The 14284-nt window shown below is 38.2% G+C and overlaps 1 protein-coding gene across 6 annotated transcripts in view; it reads left to right on the forward strand.

The window, feature by feature from the left end:
* The window catches only part of LOC306873685 (caspase b-like), a 22271-nt gene extending 8058 nt beyond the window's left edge, over positions 1-14213 (forward strand). Inside the window, exons 5-12 of one of the 6 annotated variants that reach the window (XR_013784520.1) lie at positions 1-145; positions 274-372; positions 526-635; positions 767-921; positions 5700-5750; positions 11415-11524; positions 11607-11678; positions 11892-12647. The exon at positions 1-145 is cut by the window's left edge and continues 108 nt beyond it. Coding sequence is in view for 1 of the 6 variants with exons in the window: in XM_079423147.1 (XP_079279273.1) it covers positions 1-145; positions 274-372; positions 526-635; positions 767-877 (465 nt within the window). In the remaining 5 variants the exon portion in view is untranslated. Of the gene's footprint in view, positions 146-273; positions 373-525; positions 636-766; positions 3350-5699; positions 5751-11414; positions 11525-11604 lie in introns of those variants that run through there. The other 5 variants (XR_013784517.1, XR_013784519.1, XR_013784521.1 and 2 more) reach the window with 5 other exon arrangements.
* The last annotated feature ends 71 nt before the right edge of the window (positions 14214-14284 follow it).

Consider the following 14284-nt stretch of genomic DNA (forward strand, 5'->3'; position numbering starts at 1 on the left):
GCCATTTTAGGGATCCATTATCATAAAGATCTACACCCCAAGGATTACTTCTTTGTTGAGGACATCTTCTCCCATCTGAACTCAGAGAAGTGTCCTGCTCTGATTAATAAACCAAAGGTTATTCTCATTCAAGCCTGCAGAGGAAGTACGTCATGACTTGTTTTCATTTCTCTTTGTATTTCTCTGTTTCCTCATTTATTTCAGCGTGCATGCTGAAATACTGTAAAGTCTTTTATGTGAAAATGTCACACAATGAAGCATTTCTCTGTCCAGGTGAAGAGGGAGGTGTGTATGTTAGTGACAGTGTGCCTGAATCAGACTCCTGGGTTCACAAGGAGAAAGACTTTGTCTGCTTTATGTCCACCGTCCCTGGTAAGAAAAAAAAAACTAACTAAACAAAACACTGACTGCAGATATGAGATTTGTTGCTCACACCTGTTCATTTTGGTCATATTCAGTGGTCAAGCAATTAAAACAACTTTGGGTTACACTTTATTTTAAGGCTTTTGTGAATTATCTCCATAGATGTCTATGCATACAGGGATCCTGCCAATGGAAGTTATTTCATCATGTACATAGTGGATGTGTTCAGCACAAGCGCTCATGAATTTGACATTATGGAGTTGTTCAGGAGGGTAAATTGTTTTTCTTTATTCCAGCTAAAAGTCAAAACAATCTGTTTCATTGTATTCACCCCAACTGCACTGCTCAGTTAAAATGAATAAGTTTGCTTCTTGTCACATCCAAATATCATCTTTTTTTACAGGTGGCCTCACGCATGGAGAAAGACCAACGTTTCACACAGAAGAACAAACTATTGCCGTGTTTTGAAAGGACGACCCTTGTGAGGAAATTCTACCTGTTCCCTGGGCTCTAATGATGTAAAATCAGTTTAGAGGAAGAACATTACAAGTGAATAGGGTAAAAACTAAAACATCACCATACTTCCTCAGTTGAGTAATCACAGTACATTAAGACACTTGTTTTATATGTCAAGTTTTCTGAAATGTTGTTTAAACATGCAAATGAGGCATTATCTAACTAAATATTCATGTATTTACATGAATTTCTTAATAACAAAGGACAGAAATATAAACATAAAATAAAGTCAGGTTCAAAATTCAGTGCATAAGAAAAAAAAAAAACAAATTTTGAGAAAACAACATCTAAAGACATGTATTGTAATTTGAGGGTTTATGTATGTGTGTTACTTCAAGAGAGCAAACATACAGCTATATTGATTTATTTTCTTTCTTTTATACTCATTTATAATCATATAATCCTTTTATTATTCCATTTAATGATATAATCATTTAAAATAATTTCATTGATTTATTCACTGATTAGTCATTTATATTATATTATTATTTTTTCCATTTTTGTTTATTCTTATGGTGTAGTTTCAAAAGATATTTGTGTTCATGAGTAAGAGATCAGAGAATGTCTCCATTTCAGGTTTTTTTAAACACATAACAATGTGAAGCAGTAATTTCCATTGCTATTTTTTTTGTAGTAGAACACTTGTTGGATTTGAGCTAGAGTCTGAACATTGAGACATACGCAACTCAGATTATTCAATAAACTCTGCTTTACTCCTCAGTCAAGTTCTTGTCTGATAGAAGACGTTAATAGGCTACAGTTTGGGATACCAGAAAAAAAAAAAAACGTTTAGATTTAAAATGGATATCTGACCAACTGAAATAAACGCATATTGTTTAAGTAGAATAAAATAAAAAAGAAACGAGTATTTTGGATGTTTTCGTTCCCTTAGTCTGAAAGACGACACATAAAGTAGCCCAAAATCTACAACTTTACCAGTGCATGTATTAGTGCAACGCATTCATAATAAAAAACATATTCTAAATGTATACACATACAGTATAATAAGTGGAATGATCATTTTATGCATATCATTTTTTCCTTACTTAAACTCATTTCATTTAACTAAATTTTCTTATATACTATTGCCATATTACTGTATTAACCATAAGTTAGTGGCTATAAGGAGTCGCCTCCGTCCAGTATAGTGACAATGTGCACTAATGTTTCCATCAGCTGGCTTGTTAGAAGAACTTCTACTGCTTATCTTGCTTGTTTAATAAGTTTGATTAAAGTGCAAATTAAATCAATAAAGCTTTTCTAATCTTTGTCCCTGTGCTCCTGTTTATGCTTCTGCATCTGTGTTTGTAGATGATTTAACAAACGGCAAGAGCTTGACTCACTTTGAATATTAGACTGAATCTGATGGAGCTGGCTCCAGAGAAAAGAGGTTAAAAATATTTAGCCAGCTTAAAAAACTACAGGCAGACGTTGTTTTATTACAAGAGACTCATAGATCTGCCACAGCTACAGATCAACTTAAAACAACTGAGTTTCCTAATGTGTTCTCAGCCTGCTATAACTCTAGGCAAAGGGGGGTAGCAATTTTAATACATAAAAATGTTAATTTCACAGTACTCAACACAGTTATAGATCCAGAAGGTAGATTTCTAATCATTAAATTATCTATATTTGACAAAAAGTTATGTATTGTTAGTATATATGGTCCAAATGTTGATGACCCCTCTTTTTTTCACGGTTTTTTTACCGCACTCTCTGAACACCTAGATTGTGCATTTGTTCTTGGGGGAGACCTCAACTTTGGACTAAATAAAGAAATGGACAGGCTGAGTACAGCTGGAACTCAGCGCAATTGGGAATCCACAAATATAGTTAAACAGTACATGAGCGACTATGGACTTTGCGATGCATGGCGTTCTTTTCACCCTAACCGTAGGGAATATACTTTCTTCTCACATGTCCATCACTCTTACTCTCGTCTGGATTATTTCCTAGTCAGCAGCTCTCTGCTGAGTGACATTTCAGACACAGAGATAAACCCTATAGCTGTCAGCGATCATGCTGCTGTTTCTTTAACTCTAGTAAATAAGAAGGCCACTCCACCAAGTAATAACTGGAGATTCAATACATCATTGCTTAAAGACGATGATTTTATTAAATATTTTAAAGAAGAGTGGGCTTTATATTTAGACTATAATGACCTGCCTGGAACATCAGCATCTGTTCTCTGGGAAGCAGGCAAAGCTGTGATGAGAGGTAGAATAATCTCATTCTCATCGCATAAAAAGAAAAGAGAAAATAAATATATTCAGGAATTAGAAGAAACTATAAAAACTTTAGAAGAAGCCTACGTATCCTCCCAGGAACAGGAAATGCTGAAAAAAATACGTAAAGCAAAACTAGAATTAAATGAAATTATTAATAAAAAAACCCAATTCTTAGCACAAAGACTTCGCTGGCAAGAATTTGAATATGGTAACAAATCAGGTCAATTCCTAGCGAACCAGTTAAAAATAAATAAAGAAAAAACAACTATATGTGCTGTTAAAGATTTAACTGGGGATACAGTATATGACCCTGAAAGAATAAACAACACTTTCAGGGACTTTTACAAATCTTTATATTCTCCACAGATAAACCCATCTAAAGACGAAATTGACCAATTTCTTGACAATATAACTCTTCCGAAATTATCAGAAAATCAAGCGATGACATTGGATTCTCCACTGACATCAGATGAACTTCAGGAAGCCTTGAACAGTATGCCCAATAAAAGGCTCCAGGTCCAGATGGCTTTCCAGCAGAATTCTATAAAGAATTCTGGGTAATTCTGTCACCAACATTCTACAGAATGTTGCAGGAAACCAAGGAAAATGGTAGACTTCCACCAAATATGAATTCTGCCAACATTAGTCTCTTGCTAAAACCAGGCAAAGACCCTGTATTGCCTACCAGCTATCGTCCAATATCCCTTATTAATGTGGACACTAAAATAATCTGCAAAGCTATCTCAAAAAGAATAGAGAAGATAACCCCTCTCATAATTCATTCCGACCAAACTGGTTTCATAAAAGGGAGGCACTCCTCAACAAATACACATAGGTTACTTAACTTGATAGACTATTCATGCAATAGAAACCTTCAAATTACAATATTGTCTCTAGATGCAGAAAAAGCTTTTGATAGGGTTAACTGGAATTTTCTATTTGCAACTTTACACAAATTTGGTTTTGGAAACTCTTTCATAAACTGGTTAAAAATATTATATAACTCTCCAACAGCATGTGTCAGGACAAATGGCCAAACATCCTCTAGCTTCTATCTTAAGAGGGGCACCAGGCAGGGATGCCCCCTCTCCCCCTCACTGTTTGCAGTTTTTATTGAACCACTAGCAGCAGCAATTAGACAGGCTACAGTGATTAAAGGCATTAAATGCAAGAATGTAGAACATAAAGTTAGTCTTTATGCAGATGATGTGTTACTTTTTCTTCAGCATTCACAAACCACTCTCTCTGAGGTAATTACATTAATAAACTCTTTCTCAAGAGTCTCAGATTATTCAATAAACTGGTTAAAATCAACAGTTCTTCCAATTAATTGCTCCTTCCAGAATTCCTCCACTCCACTGCAATCTGGAAATATTAAATATTTAGGTATTAATGTTTCTCCTAGGCTGACAGATTTGATTAAATTAAACCACATCCCACTTTTAAAGACGGTAGAAGATGATCTAACCAGATGGAAGTCTCTACCCATATCACTCATGGGAAGAGTCGCCTCAATAAAAATGATGGTTTTGCCAAGAATTAATTATTTATTTGCAATGATCCCGAGCAAACCATCACCTGACTGGTTTAGATCTCTGGACTCCTCCATCTCTAAATTCCTTTGGAAAGGTAAACCCCCGCGTATTAGCTTAAAAACGCTACAAAAGACCAAGGATAAAGGAGGACTAGATCTACCTAACTTTCACCACTATTTCTTAGCCAACAGGCTTCAACACATTTCAGGGTGGTTAAAACACACCCTCTTAGATGAGCCTTGGCTAGATGTAGAACAGGCATTATGCAATAATATAGAGATTTCGGATCTGCCATTCATTAGCTTGATCATCAAACGACACGTATGCTTCAAAAGCATCAGTATCAGCTCTTCTCTGACAGCATGGTGGGAGTTTCTAAAAATGACTGAGTCTTCACTAATCCCATGCAAACGTACCCCCATCTGGAACAATCCTGACATATTACTAAACAATAATATGATGAACCTCACAGATTGGAGTTGTAAAGGTATTAAATACCTGGAACATATATTAGAAGGGACAGGCTTTATTCCCTTTGACAAATTAGTTAAACAATATGGGATTAACAAAAACAGATTTTTAGAATATCAACAAATTAAATCTATTGTAAAAGGGAAATTTAAATCTAATCATATCAAATTACAAATACCACCAAGTGTGGCAGATTTTCTTAATCTCAAAACCCCCAAATTAATGTCTAAAATATACAGGACACTTTCCAAAATAGATGAATCAGTATCACTTCCTATTGCAAAATGGGAGGCAGATCTAGCAGTAAACTGGGACCATAATTTCTGGTCTCAGATATGTTTAAAAACCTTTGAACTGATTAGAAATCCTGGTTTACAATTAATACAATACAAAATCCTGCATAGAGTGCACTACACAGGTCATCGGATGTTCAGGATGGGTCTTACAGCTTCTAACAACTGCTCACACTGTCAAGGCAATACACCTGACAATTACATCCACGCTCTATGGTTCTGTCCACCTGTTCAGAGGTACTGGTACAGGATTTGTGAAGATTTATCAAAGTGTCTTAAATGCTCTATTCCAGCCTCTCCTTCAGTCTGCTTGTTGGGCGACCTAGATGGTGTCACTACAGAAGGTAACACAATCCACATGGCTTTCACTGCCCTATGCATTGCTAAGAAGATTGTCCTCATGAACTGGAAAAATAAAAATAATCTTAATATCAACCAATATAGAAATTATTTGTGGGATTATATTAGTCTTGACACAGCTTCTGCTGCCACATTAGATCAATCTCTCTGGACTCCTTTGATCAGCTCCATCACCTAGTGTGAGTGGGGGTCCTGATTCTGTCCGGCTGTGGTTTTTGCTGTTGGGGTGGCCATATGGGCTTGGGGCATCTGGGAGTTCCCTGGGGGTGGGTTTCTTGGGGGGTTCGGCGCTGGGGCTGCGATCTTGGCCTGGATGGGGTATTGGTGACTCTTGGGTGCTGTTTTTCTGGCGGCTGCATGCGGCGCTACTGGGGATGCCTGTGCCGGCGGACGTAGGTTGCCGGCCTGGCGGCTGCACTATTCCAGGGTTGGTCCGGGGGGGGCTTGGGGTTCTGGGGGCGCTCTGCCTCCCGGTTGGGGTTACGGCTGGGCCTGGGGGGCTTGGGTCCTGGTTGGTGTGCCGCCGGGAGCATGGGTTGGTGCATGCGCTTGGGCCCGGCCCTGGTGTGGGGGTCTTCGATGCATCGGTGCCTCCGCGGGGGGGATCCAATAGAGGCAGGGAAAACGGGCCTAACCTGGGTGTCTTATTGTCTTATGTAGTCTGGGAGTTGAATGAGTGATGGGGTGGGGTAGTTTTTCCTCTGCTGTGGGGTCTGGTGGGCCGCCCCGGGCTGCCATGGGCCCTGGTCTGGATGGGCCTGGGCCCCCCGCCCTGGGCAGATTTGGGGTAACGGGGGTGCCTATGGGGGTCAGCGGGGGAGCTGGCTCCGAAGGGGGGGGTATTTTGCCCCCTCTGATGCTTTCCTCCCCATCCCTAAGGCTTCACTTCTCCCGCTCCATCACACCAACACATAGGTAGGGTTTTGAGGTGCGGGTGTGTCGCTGGGATGCGGGGGAGGTGGTACTCCTCTGTCTCCTCGTGGCCACCTGCATCTCAATCACACATTACAGCTTAGACATTCTCATTACTTACTGTCACATGACACATACATATAGGGCCTTGGGGGTGGGCACACTGAATGGCATCCGGAGGGCGGTCTGTTCATTCAGCCTTCCCTCTGGTGCCAGTGCCCACTTCTCAATTTTAAGTTGCACATAGACATTGAGGGCTCTAGGGAGGGGACGAGCTGACACAAGCTTGTGGAGGGTGCCCCTCCCCTGTTTTAAAGCACCCCTGTTTTAAAGCACCTTAGAACAACACACACCAACACTACATTTGAGCGGGTGAGGTGAAGCATGGGGTCTCTCTTTTTTTTTTATTTTTTTTTTTATCTCACACCCCTGTTCTCTGTTCTCTGTCCGGGGCCGGGGGCTGCGAGGATGAGCTGGCCGCCCGGTTGGGGTCTGGGCTGGTGGTCTTCTCTGCTGCTGCGGGGACCGGGGTGGTCTTCCTGTCCCCACGCCAGAGCGAAGGGGGTTCAGCTCCGGGATCGGGCGCTGATTACCCCTCTGGGGGTGGTGGTGCCTGGATCTAGGAGTATAGAGTGCATATAGGGAGTGTGAGTGTGGGTACCATGTCCATTTTTGTGTGTCTACATGTGGGGCGAGGGTGAGAATATTCGTTGCGTGCATGAGGGTGGGAACGTATGCTTGTGTATATGTGTGCTTGTTCGTCTACGTCTATGTGTCAGGTCGGGCCTTAGACTCCACCTCACTCATCATCTCAGTCGACCCCCACCCCACCACCATGCCCTGCCGGTGGAGGATGCCGCCGGTGCATTGGTGGTTTCTCGCGCCGGGGCAGGATGCTCGGGTGAGCGCTGGCCCACTCTCGGCGGTCGCTTGGCGGGGCCTGGCCCTACTGGCCTTGCTGGGCCCCGGTTGGGGGGTGGGGGGCCCTTGGATCTCCGGGCCCAGGGCTCGGTCTGCCCTGGTGTGGTCGGCTGCCGGCGGAGCCTGCGGGCTTGCCGCCACGGCACCCTGGGGTGTCTACACTGTGGCTGTCGGATGTCCCACCTTCGGGCTCTCCTCTGCCCTTTTCTGGGTGGGGGCCGCAGTTGTCCCTGCGGTGGTTCCCCTGGGGGTCCCGTGCCCTGGGGGGCCTCCGGATGTTTGGGGCCTGGGTCTCTTCCATGCCTGCTTCATGCCTTGCGGGATGGGGCTGTTGTTCCCCACACACACACTATTAAACATTTACATGGAGGAACCTTATGAACACAAGCGCGCTCACACACACAGGTGTACACTCAAGCATTCACATTGGTGTAAAAACGGGTGCTCACAGACACACATTGTTCTGATCTGCTGTTGCTTCAAAACTTATTTTGTAATATTAGTTATGCGTGTTGCTCAATAACATTTAACATTTAGAATTTATTGTGATTCATACAGATGTTGGTTGTTGCTGCAGTTTCTCTGATGTTGTGTCTTCTGTTGTGTCTTCTGTTGTTTTCTCTTTTTGTCAGCAGGTATCGAAGCAAATTGTCTGTTTTTTTTTTTGTTTGGTTTTTTCCTCTCTCTCTCTATCCCCCATTCTCTTTTTTTTCCTCTCTCTCTCTCCCCCTTCTCTGTTGACTTTATCCACAATTTTCTTTTTTTTTTTTTTTTCTTTTTTTTCTAATTCCTTTTTTTTTTTTTTTTTTTTTTTTTTTTTATTATTATTATTTTTATTATTATCATTATAATTATAATTATTATTTTTTTATTATTATTATTATTATTATTATTTTATTTATTTATTTTTCTCTCTCTTGTTTTCTCTGTCCCCTGGTCTTGTCGGTCATAGTATGGTTAAATAAAAGGGTATATAAAATTTAATTAATTAATTAATAAAAAAAAATAATATAAAAAAAAAAAAAAAAAGGCTGTGAATGATGATAGCATAACTACACATACGTACTGTCATGTGTTATCTGTGTTACTGACAGGCCAAGAAAAAAAAAAAAAAAAAAAAAAAAAAAAAGACTGAATCTGATATTGCTGCATAAAAAGGATTCATTCCTCATGGCATTTCAGCAAATGCAATGTAATGCATTTGTAATCCGATTGTTTCTTTAAGAACAAAATGTCTATTCATTAAGAATGTTTGATATCACCTCTATATAAGCGACAGATGATCAGATCAGCAGATTATACCTCGTGAACATCAGCATCATCATCTTCATCTCTTCTTCAGTCGCTCTAATGGTGCTGGAAGTGAATTCAATAATCAGATCATATGTTTTCAGATTCTTCTGCTCCTCCTTTAGGGACTGAGGAAGTAGCTCAACTTCTTCATCATTTGTATCTGCAGAGCCTAAGTTTAGAGGAGGAAACATTTTAATGCTTTCATGACATGGATGTACATCTTTTCAGTTGTTTCAGTTTTATTCTATATTTTACTATTACATAGGCTAAATAATAATATGGTATGGCCTAATTCTGACCTTATGCATCAGAGAAAGAAGCTTAAGGACCCCACCCCCCCCACCCCTAACACACACACCGTGTCATATAAGTCTTTATTTATAGCTTACCTGTTTGTTTGCCAACATATTCATAACTCCTAAACAGTTTTTTTGTTAGTAAACAGACAATAATTACACAATTTTGATTTTGTGAACCAACAACATCAGCATCAGAGCGCTGGGTGTCTTTAATCACGCATTAGTTTATTTTTATATTGATTGATTTGGACCCATGATGACTTGGGTAAAGCTGGTTTTATATTGGCACATTCGGACTTCTGCATTCAATTACTTTGTTAACCACACTACATTGGACATTCAGCGGACATTCACAAGTATGACATTAAAACAACTTGCCCGCTCCTGTTTGCCAGATCTGGGCCAAAAGCAGGCCATAGCAATGCCACATATCAGCCAAGAGCAAAGAAATAAACCACACTGGACCTTACCTGAGCCACAAAATCTTTAATTCAAGAACTACAACTGACTTCTGCCACAGCCTTAGATGAATTCAACTGAAGATAAAAGACATGAAATCTCTGAAGATCTCAGCAGAGGAGGATTAAACAACTCCACAAACAGCATCACCTGCTTCACTTATTACTAACCAGACTGACTTTATTTCTGTTAGAGGTCTACAGAAGTTCTTATTGAGAATTAACAGGGGTTTAAATCTAAGACTTAGGTCACACTTCAGGTCTTAATGCTCAGATTGGATTTTTTGTGTGTGGATATTTAACAGTTTGATTTGTACATTCAGTTGAACAACATTAGTTTAAATTTAAAGACTCAGGACGCATGCTCCAAATCCTGCTGCACCACAGAGTGCCACAAATAGTTTACCATAAAATCACATTATATTTGTCCCAAATTATTGTTAATGTCTTTATCCTAGGCTGGAAGTGTATCTGTCTGCACAACCCTTTTCTGTCCGTCTGCTTTAGGGAGCCAATAACAGCCATGGATTGCACTTTCTCTTTCCGATTGCTGTTTTGTCAAACACAGTATTTCAAACTCATCGATGCAATTTTGTTAATTTCCGAAGTGAACGTCTATATTAACTGTTTTTGGACTCCTGTCTTGAATTGTGTGCAATAGGCCAACCTGTGAGTTGTTCTAAATGCGGTGCTGTGCTTCTCGTCCGGGCACGTTCTGCCCATGTATTAAATGTGCATCCTTGAAAGCGCGTAGTTTTCTTTTTTTTTTTTCTTTTTTTTTTTTTTTTTTTTGGCCTGTCAGTAACACAGATAACACATGACAGTACGTATGTGTAGTTATGCTATCATCATTCACAGCCTTTTTTTTTTTTTTTTTTTTTTATATTATTTTTTTTAATTAATTAATTAATTAAATTTTATATACCCTTTTATTTAACCATACTATGACCGACAAGACCAGGGGACAGAGAAAACAAGAGAGAGAAAAAAAAAAAAAAAAATAATAATAATAATAATAATAATAAAAAAATAATAATTATAATTATAATGATAATAATAAAAATAATAATAATAAAAAAAAAAAAAAAAAAAAAAAAAAAAGGAATTAGAAAAAAAAAAAAAAAAAAAAAAAAAAAAATTGTGGATAAAGTCAACAGAGAAGGGCGTAGTTTTCTAACGTAGCCTATTTACTTTAACTTTATAGGTAATATCAATGGTATGACGTTTCAGATGTGTCCGAAATGACAAAAACATATAGGCCTACATATATTTAATTGTTTGATCAAAATGATTGCTAGGGACAGTTTGGTAGTCTCTGGATATTGGTAGTGACATGTCCCTGGCGTCCCCCACTAATTCTATGCCCCTACCAGTTTTAGATTGCCATGTATCGTAATACACCGAAGTCTGACAGTTTCTGATAGTTGTTATATTTTAAATGTTTATTATCTGTAACCTGAAGCTTGAATTGTTTACATTTAATATAGCAGTTTTCCAGGGATCCCTAACACAAACATGGTGAAGCTGTTCAGTAAAAAGCAAACAAGATCAGAAATGGTTAAAATGGGATAGGGACATCCTTTGAAATATTGAACTCTTTACAGTGTATTGGCATGTTTGTAACATTATATAGATGATTAATTATTCATAATTTATTTTAAATATAGTTTAATTTACAATGTAACAATTTAAAATGCAACTGAAAGTAATTCAAAATGTATCTGAAATAAATTCAGTATGTAACCCAAAGTAATTATCTTCACAGATTGTTTTAAAGGACTCCCATGCATACTGTTGCAGCACTGTACCAGACAGCACACTATTCAGAACTGAGAATGGAGCAGAGTTTGCACAAACCTAGAACAATGGCAAATGGTAAGAGAATTATATAATTCTTTCACGAATGACATCATTAATAAACTGATTAATAATATTAACATGCCCCATATGCCTAGAGAGTCAAGCCAGGTCCTGTGAGTGGGACGGTGGTCCTGTTTACAAGAGAGAGGAATCTCGCTGAGTGTTTAAGGTAGGAGTAGACTGTCTAATATTGTTACATTATCTTTTCATCTTGCTATATTCATAATATACAACATGCCTACATGATTAGCCCAAGCAGAAAAAACATAAATCATATTGGATATGGCTCCATTCATAATGTATGCATCATGTAATGACAGTGGAGGAAGATTTTTATCTTTTAATGGTCAATTTACAATATACCTTTGTTTTTCATCTCAAGAGAAAGCTTTACAGTGGTGTCACCAGCGATCTGCCTGACCTATCAGTCCTCCAAGTGGCAGAAGTGTTAAAAAACATATCATTACACTGCCACAGTTATTAGTAGTGATGGCGAGATGAAGCTTCATGAAGCTTTGAAGATTTCATCCAAGTGCTTCACAAAAGGGTTCATTTCTGGAGGCTTCATTTGCTCACAATACCACCTGCTGGCCAAAGAGTGTAAAACAAGCAGATATATTACAGACAGAGGTGGATAGTCCAGGGGTCAGAAAGTAAAAGTCCTGCCATATGTTTATTCCACCCATGAACTCAGCAGCTGATCTCACCAGAGGAGGAACCAAGACATTCCTTTCAAGTCACAAGCAAGTCCTCAAAGAGTTAAAGTTAATGAGATAATTAAGTGACTAATTAAATGATGATTGTCAGGCCTGGATTAATACAGTGTAGTGCACTAGGGTGACCACATTTGAAGTAACAGAAGCAAAATAGAGTAAAATCAGTCATACAATGTACATCACTTTATATTAACTTATTGTTTAGTGAACTGTTGTATTAATTTAATATCACATTTGCAAACTCAATAATCTTTAAAAGCTGTCACTCACTTCAGTTCATCGCGATCTCACAAACCTCCATTAATCAATAAAGCTCTGCACTGCACAATGAATCTCTTATTTACACCCTGTCTACACTTTGTTATAATGAGAGGATTTGTGACCTTGAATAACTCAGCAATAAACAAAAGTATTTTAAGCAGTGAGTGGATTCTGATTAACATTGCATTCGATACATTACTCAACGCTGCACAAACACGCAAGTAGAAACCTTTGAAGCTCCCCTCAGCACAAACACAAATAGCCTATGCTGATCGGGTGCTACTAAATATTTTTTTGATAGTCACACGCAGTACTTTTCAGTTGCGCTGTAGAGCCCTGGCTATGTGTCGTGATATTTTCTCCTTTTTTTTATTTACATTTACGTTTAGCACAACCGCTAAACTGATGCGGCCTATCCATTTGTGAATGCTCGACTCTGTCTGGGGGGAGGAGGGCAAATACACAAATAAATTTTATATTTTATCTGTATATATTGTATCATTAACTGTTCATTTTCTATGCATCTGCATCTCTTCCAGCAAAATAATATATATATATATATATATATATGTACAGTTGTACAGTAAGCAGCTTTTAGTTGTTTTTATGTGATGAGATGATCATCAGACACTGGCCTGGTTACATCCAAAATAGCTTCTGTATTAGCTGAACATCAATTAATAAATTAAAGAGAGACACTTTCATGATGTTCATTCAAATGATTGAAAGTCTAAGCTAATCTGCTACCTCAAGCTTTTAATTCAGTAATGCACAAATGTTTGCTTGAAACAATATTGTAGTTGCATAAAAGTTAAAATTAAATTAATTTACATTTTATATTCTAGTCTGTACAAATAAAACCAAATGAATCCATCCCAAGTGTTTTGTGTAAGGCCAGATCTCTCTGTGGAAGACTGACTGAAAGGTGGACCATGAAGAAGAGGGAACTCATCGAAGAGCTGCAGAGACTGACACTGTCAAAATTATGTTTTTAATAATTATGATACATGCATGTAACGTGTGCATCAAAAAAATAAAATACAATTTTCTTTCTCTATCACAAACAATATAATATCAAAATTTACCATTGCGTTGCTTGCTATTCCAACTTCACTCCTCGTTGTAGCTGTCCTTGCTCTGGTCACACAAACCATGAAGCAGGCTCAATAACTCCAAAAAGCCATTGAATGGTTCTACATCTCAAATCTAATTGGATGTAAGATATGTTTACAGAAAATACACACCACACAATGTAATAACAATGCAAATTAGTTTGTCTACACTGAACCTGAAGTTTACTTTAAAAATGTATAATGTAATGCAAGTAGGCTACTCTTATGAAAAAAATGATTTTAGCTGGGGTTTTAGCTTATTCTCCATCGAATCATTCTACTTAGTGATTTAGTGTAATGGTCACAGATTATATCAGGAGTCTGTCAATGTTAGCTGTTAGTTTTGTGATATTATTATAGTCAGATATTGTGATTTTTCTCTTTCGTTATATAGGAAGTGTTTTGAGCTGTGTTTTTGACTCACACAAAGATCAAGAATCAGCGCATGAATCTCAAAAATGGTGACAATCAATGAAAACCTTTTTTGTGACTTTAGTAGCGTTTTGTGATGTTCAGAGTTGACTATCAGCATTCTTGAGGTTCATATGCAGATTCATGATGTATGTGAGTCTGTGTTTTAATTATATTTTACTGTAATAATTTTTGCACAATGATAAAAAAAAAAATTAAATTCCCAAAGCAGGACAACACTTCAAAATGTGAAACTAATAAATCTAAATAACACA

This window comes from Barbus barbus (genome assembly GCF_936440315.1).
Source record: "Barbus barbus genome assembly, chromosome: 8".
Lineage (NCBI taxonomy): Eukaryota > Metazoa > Chordata > Actinopteri > Cypriniformes > Cyprinidae > Barbus > Barbus barbus.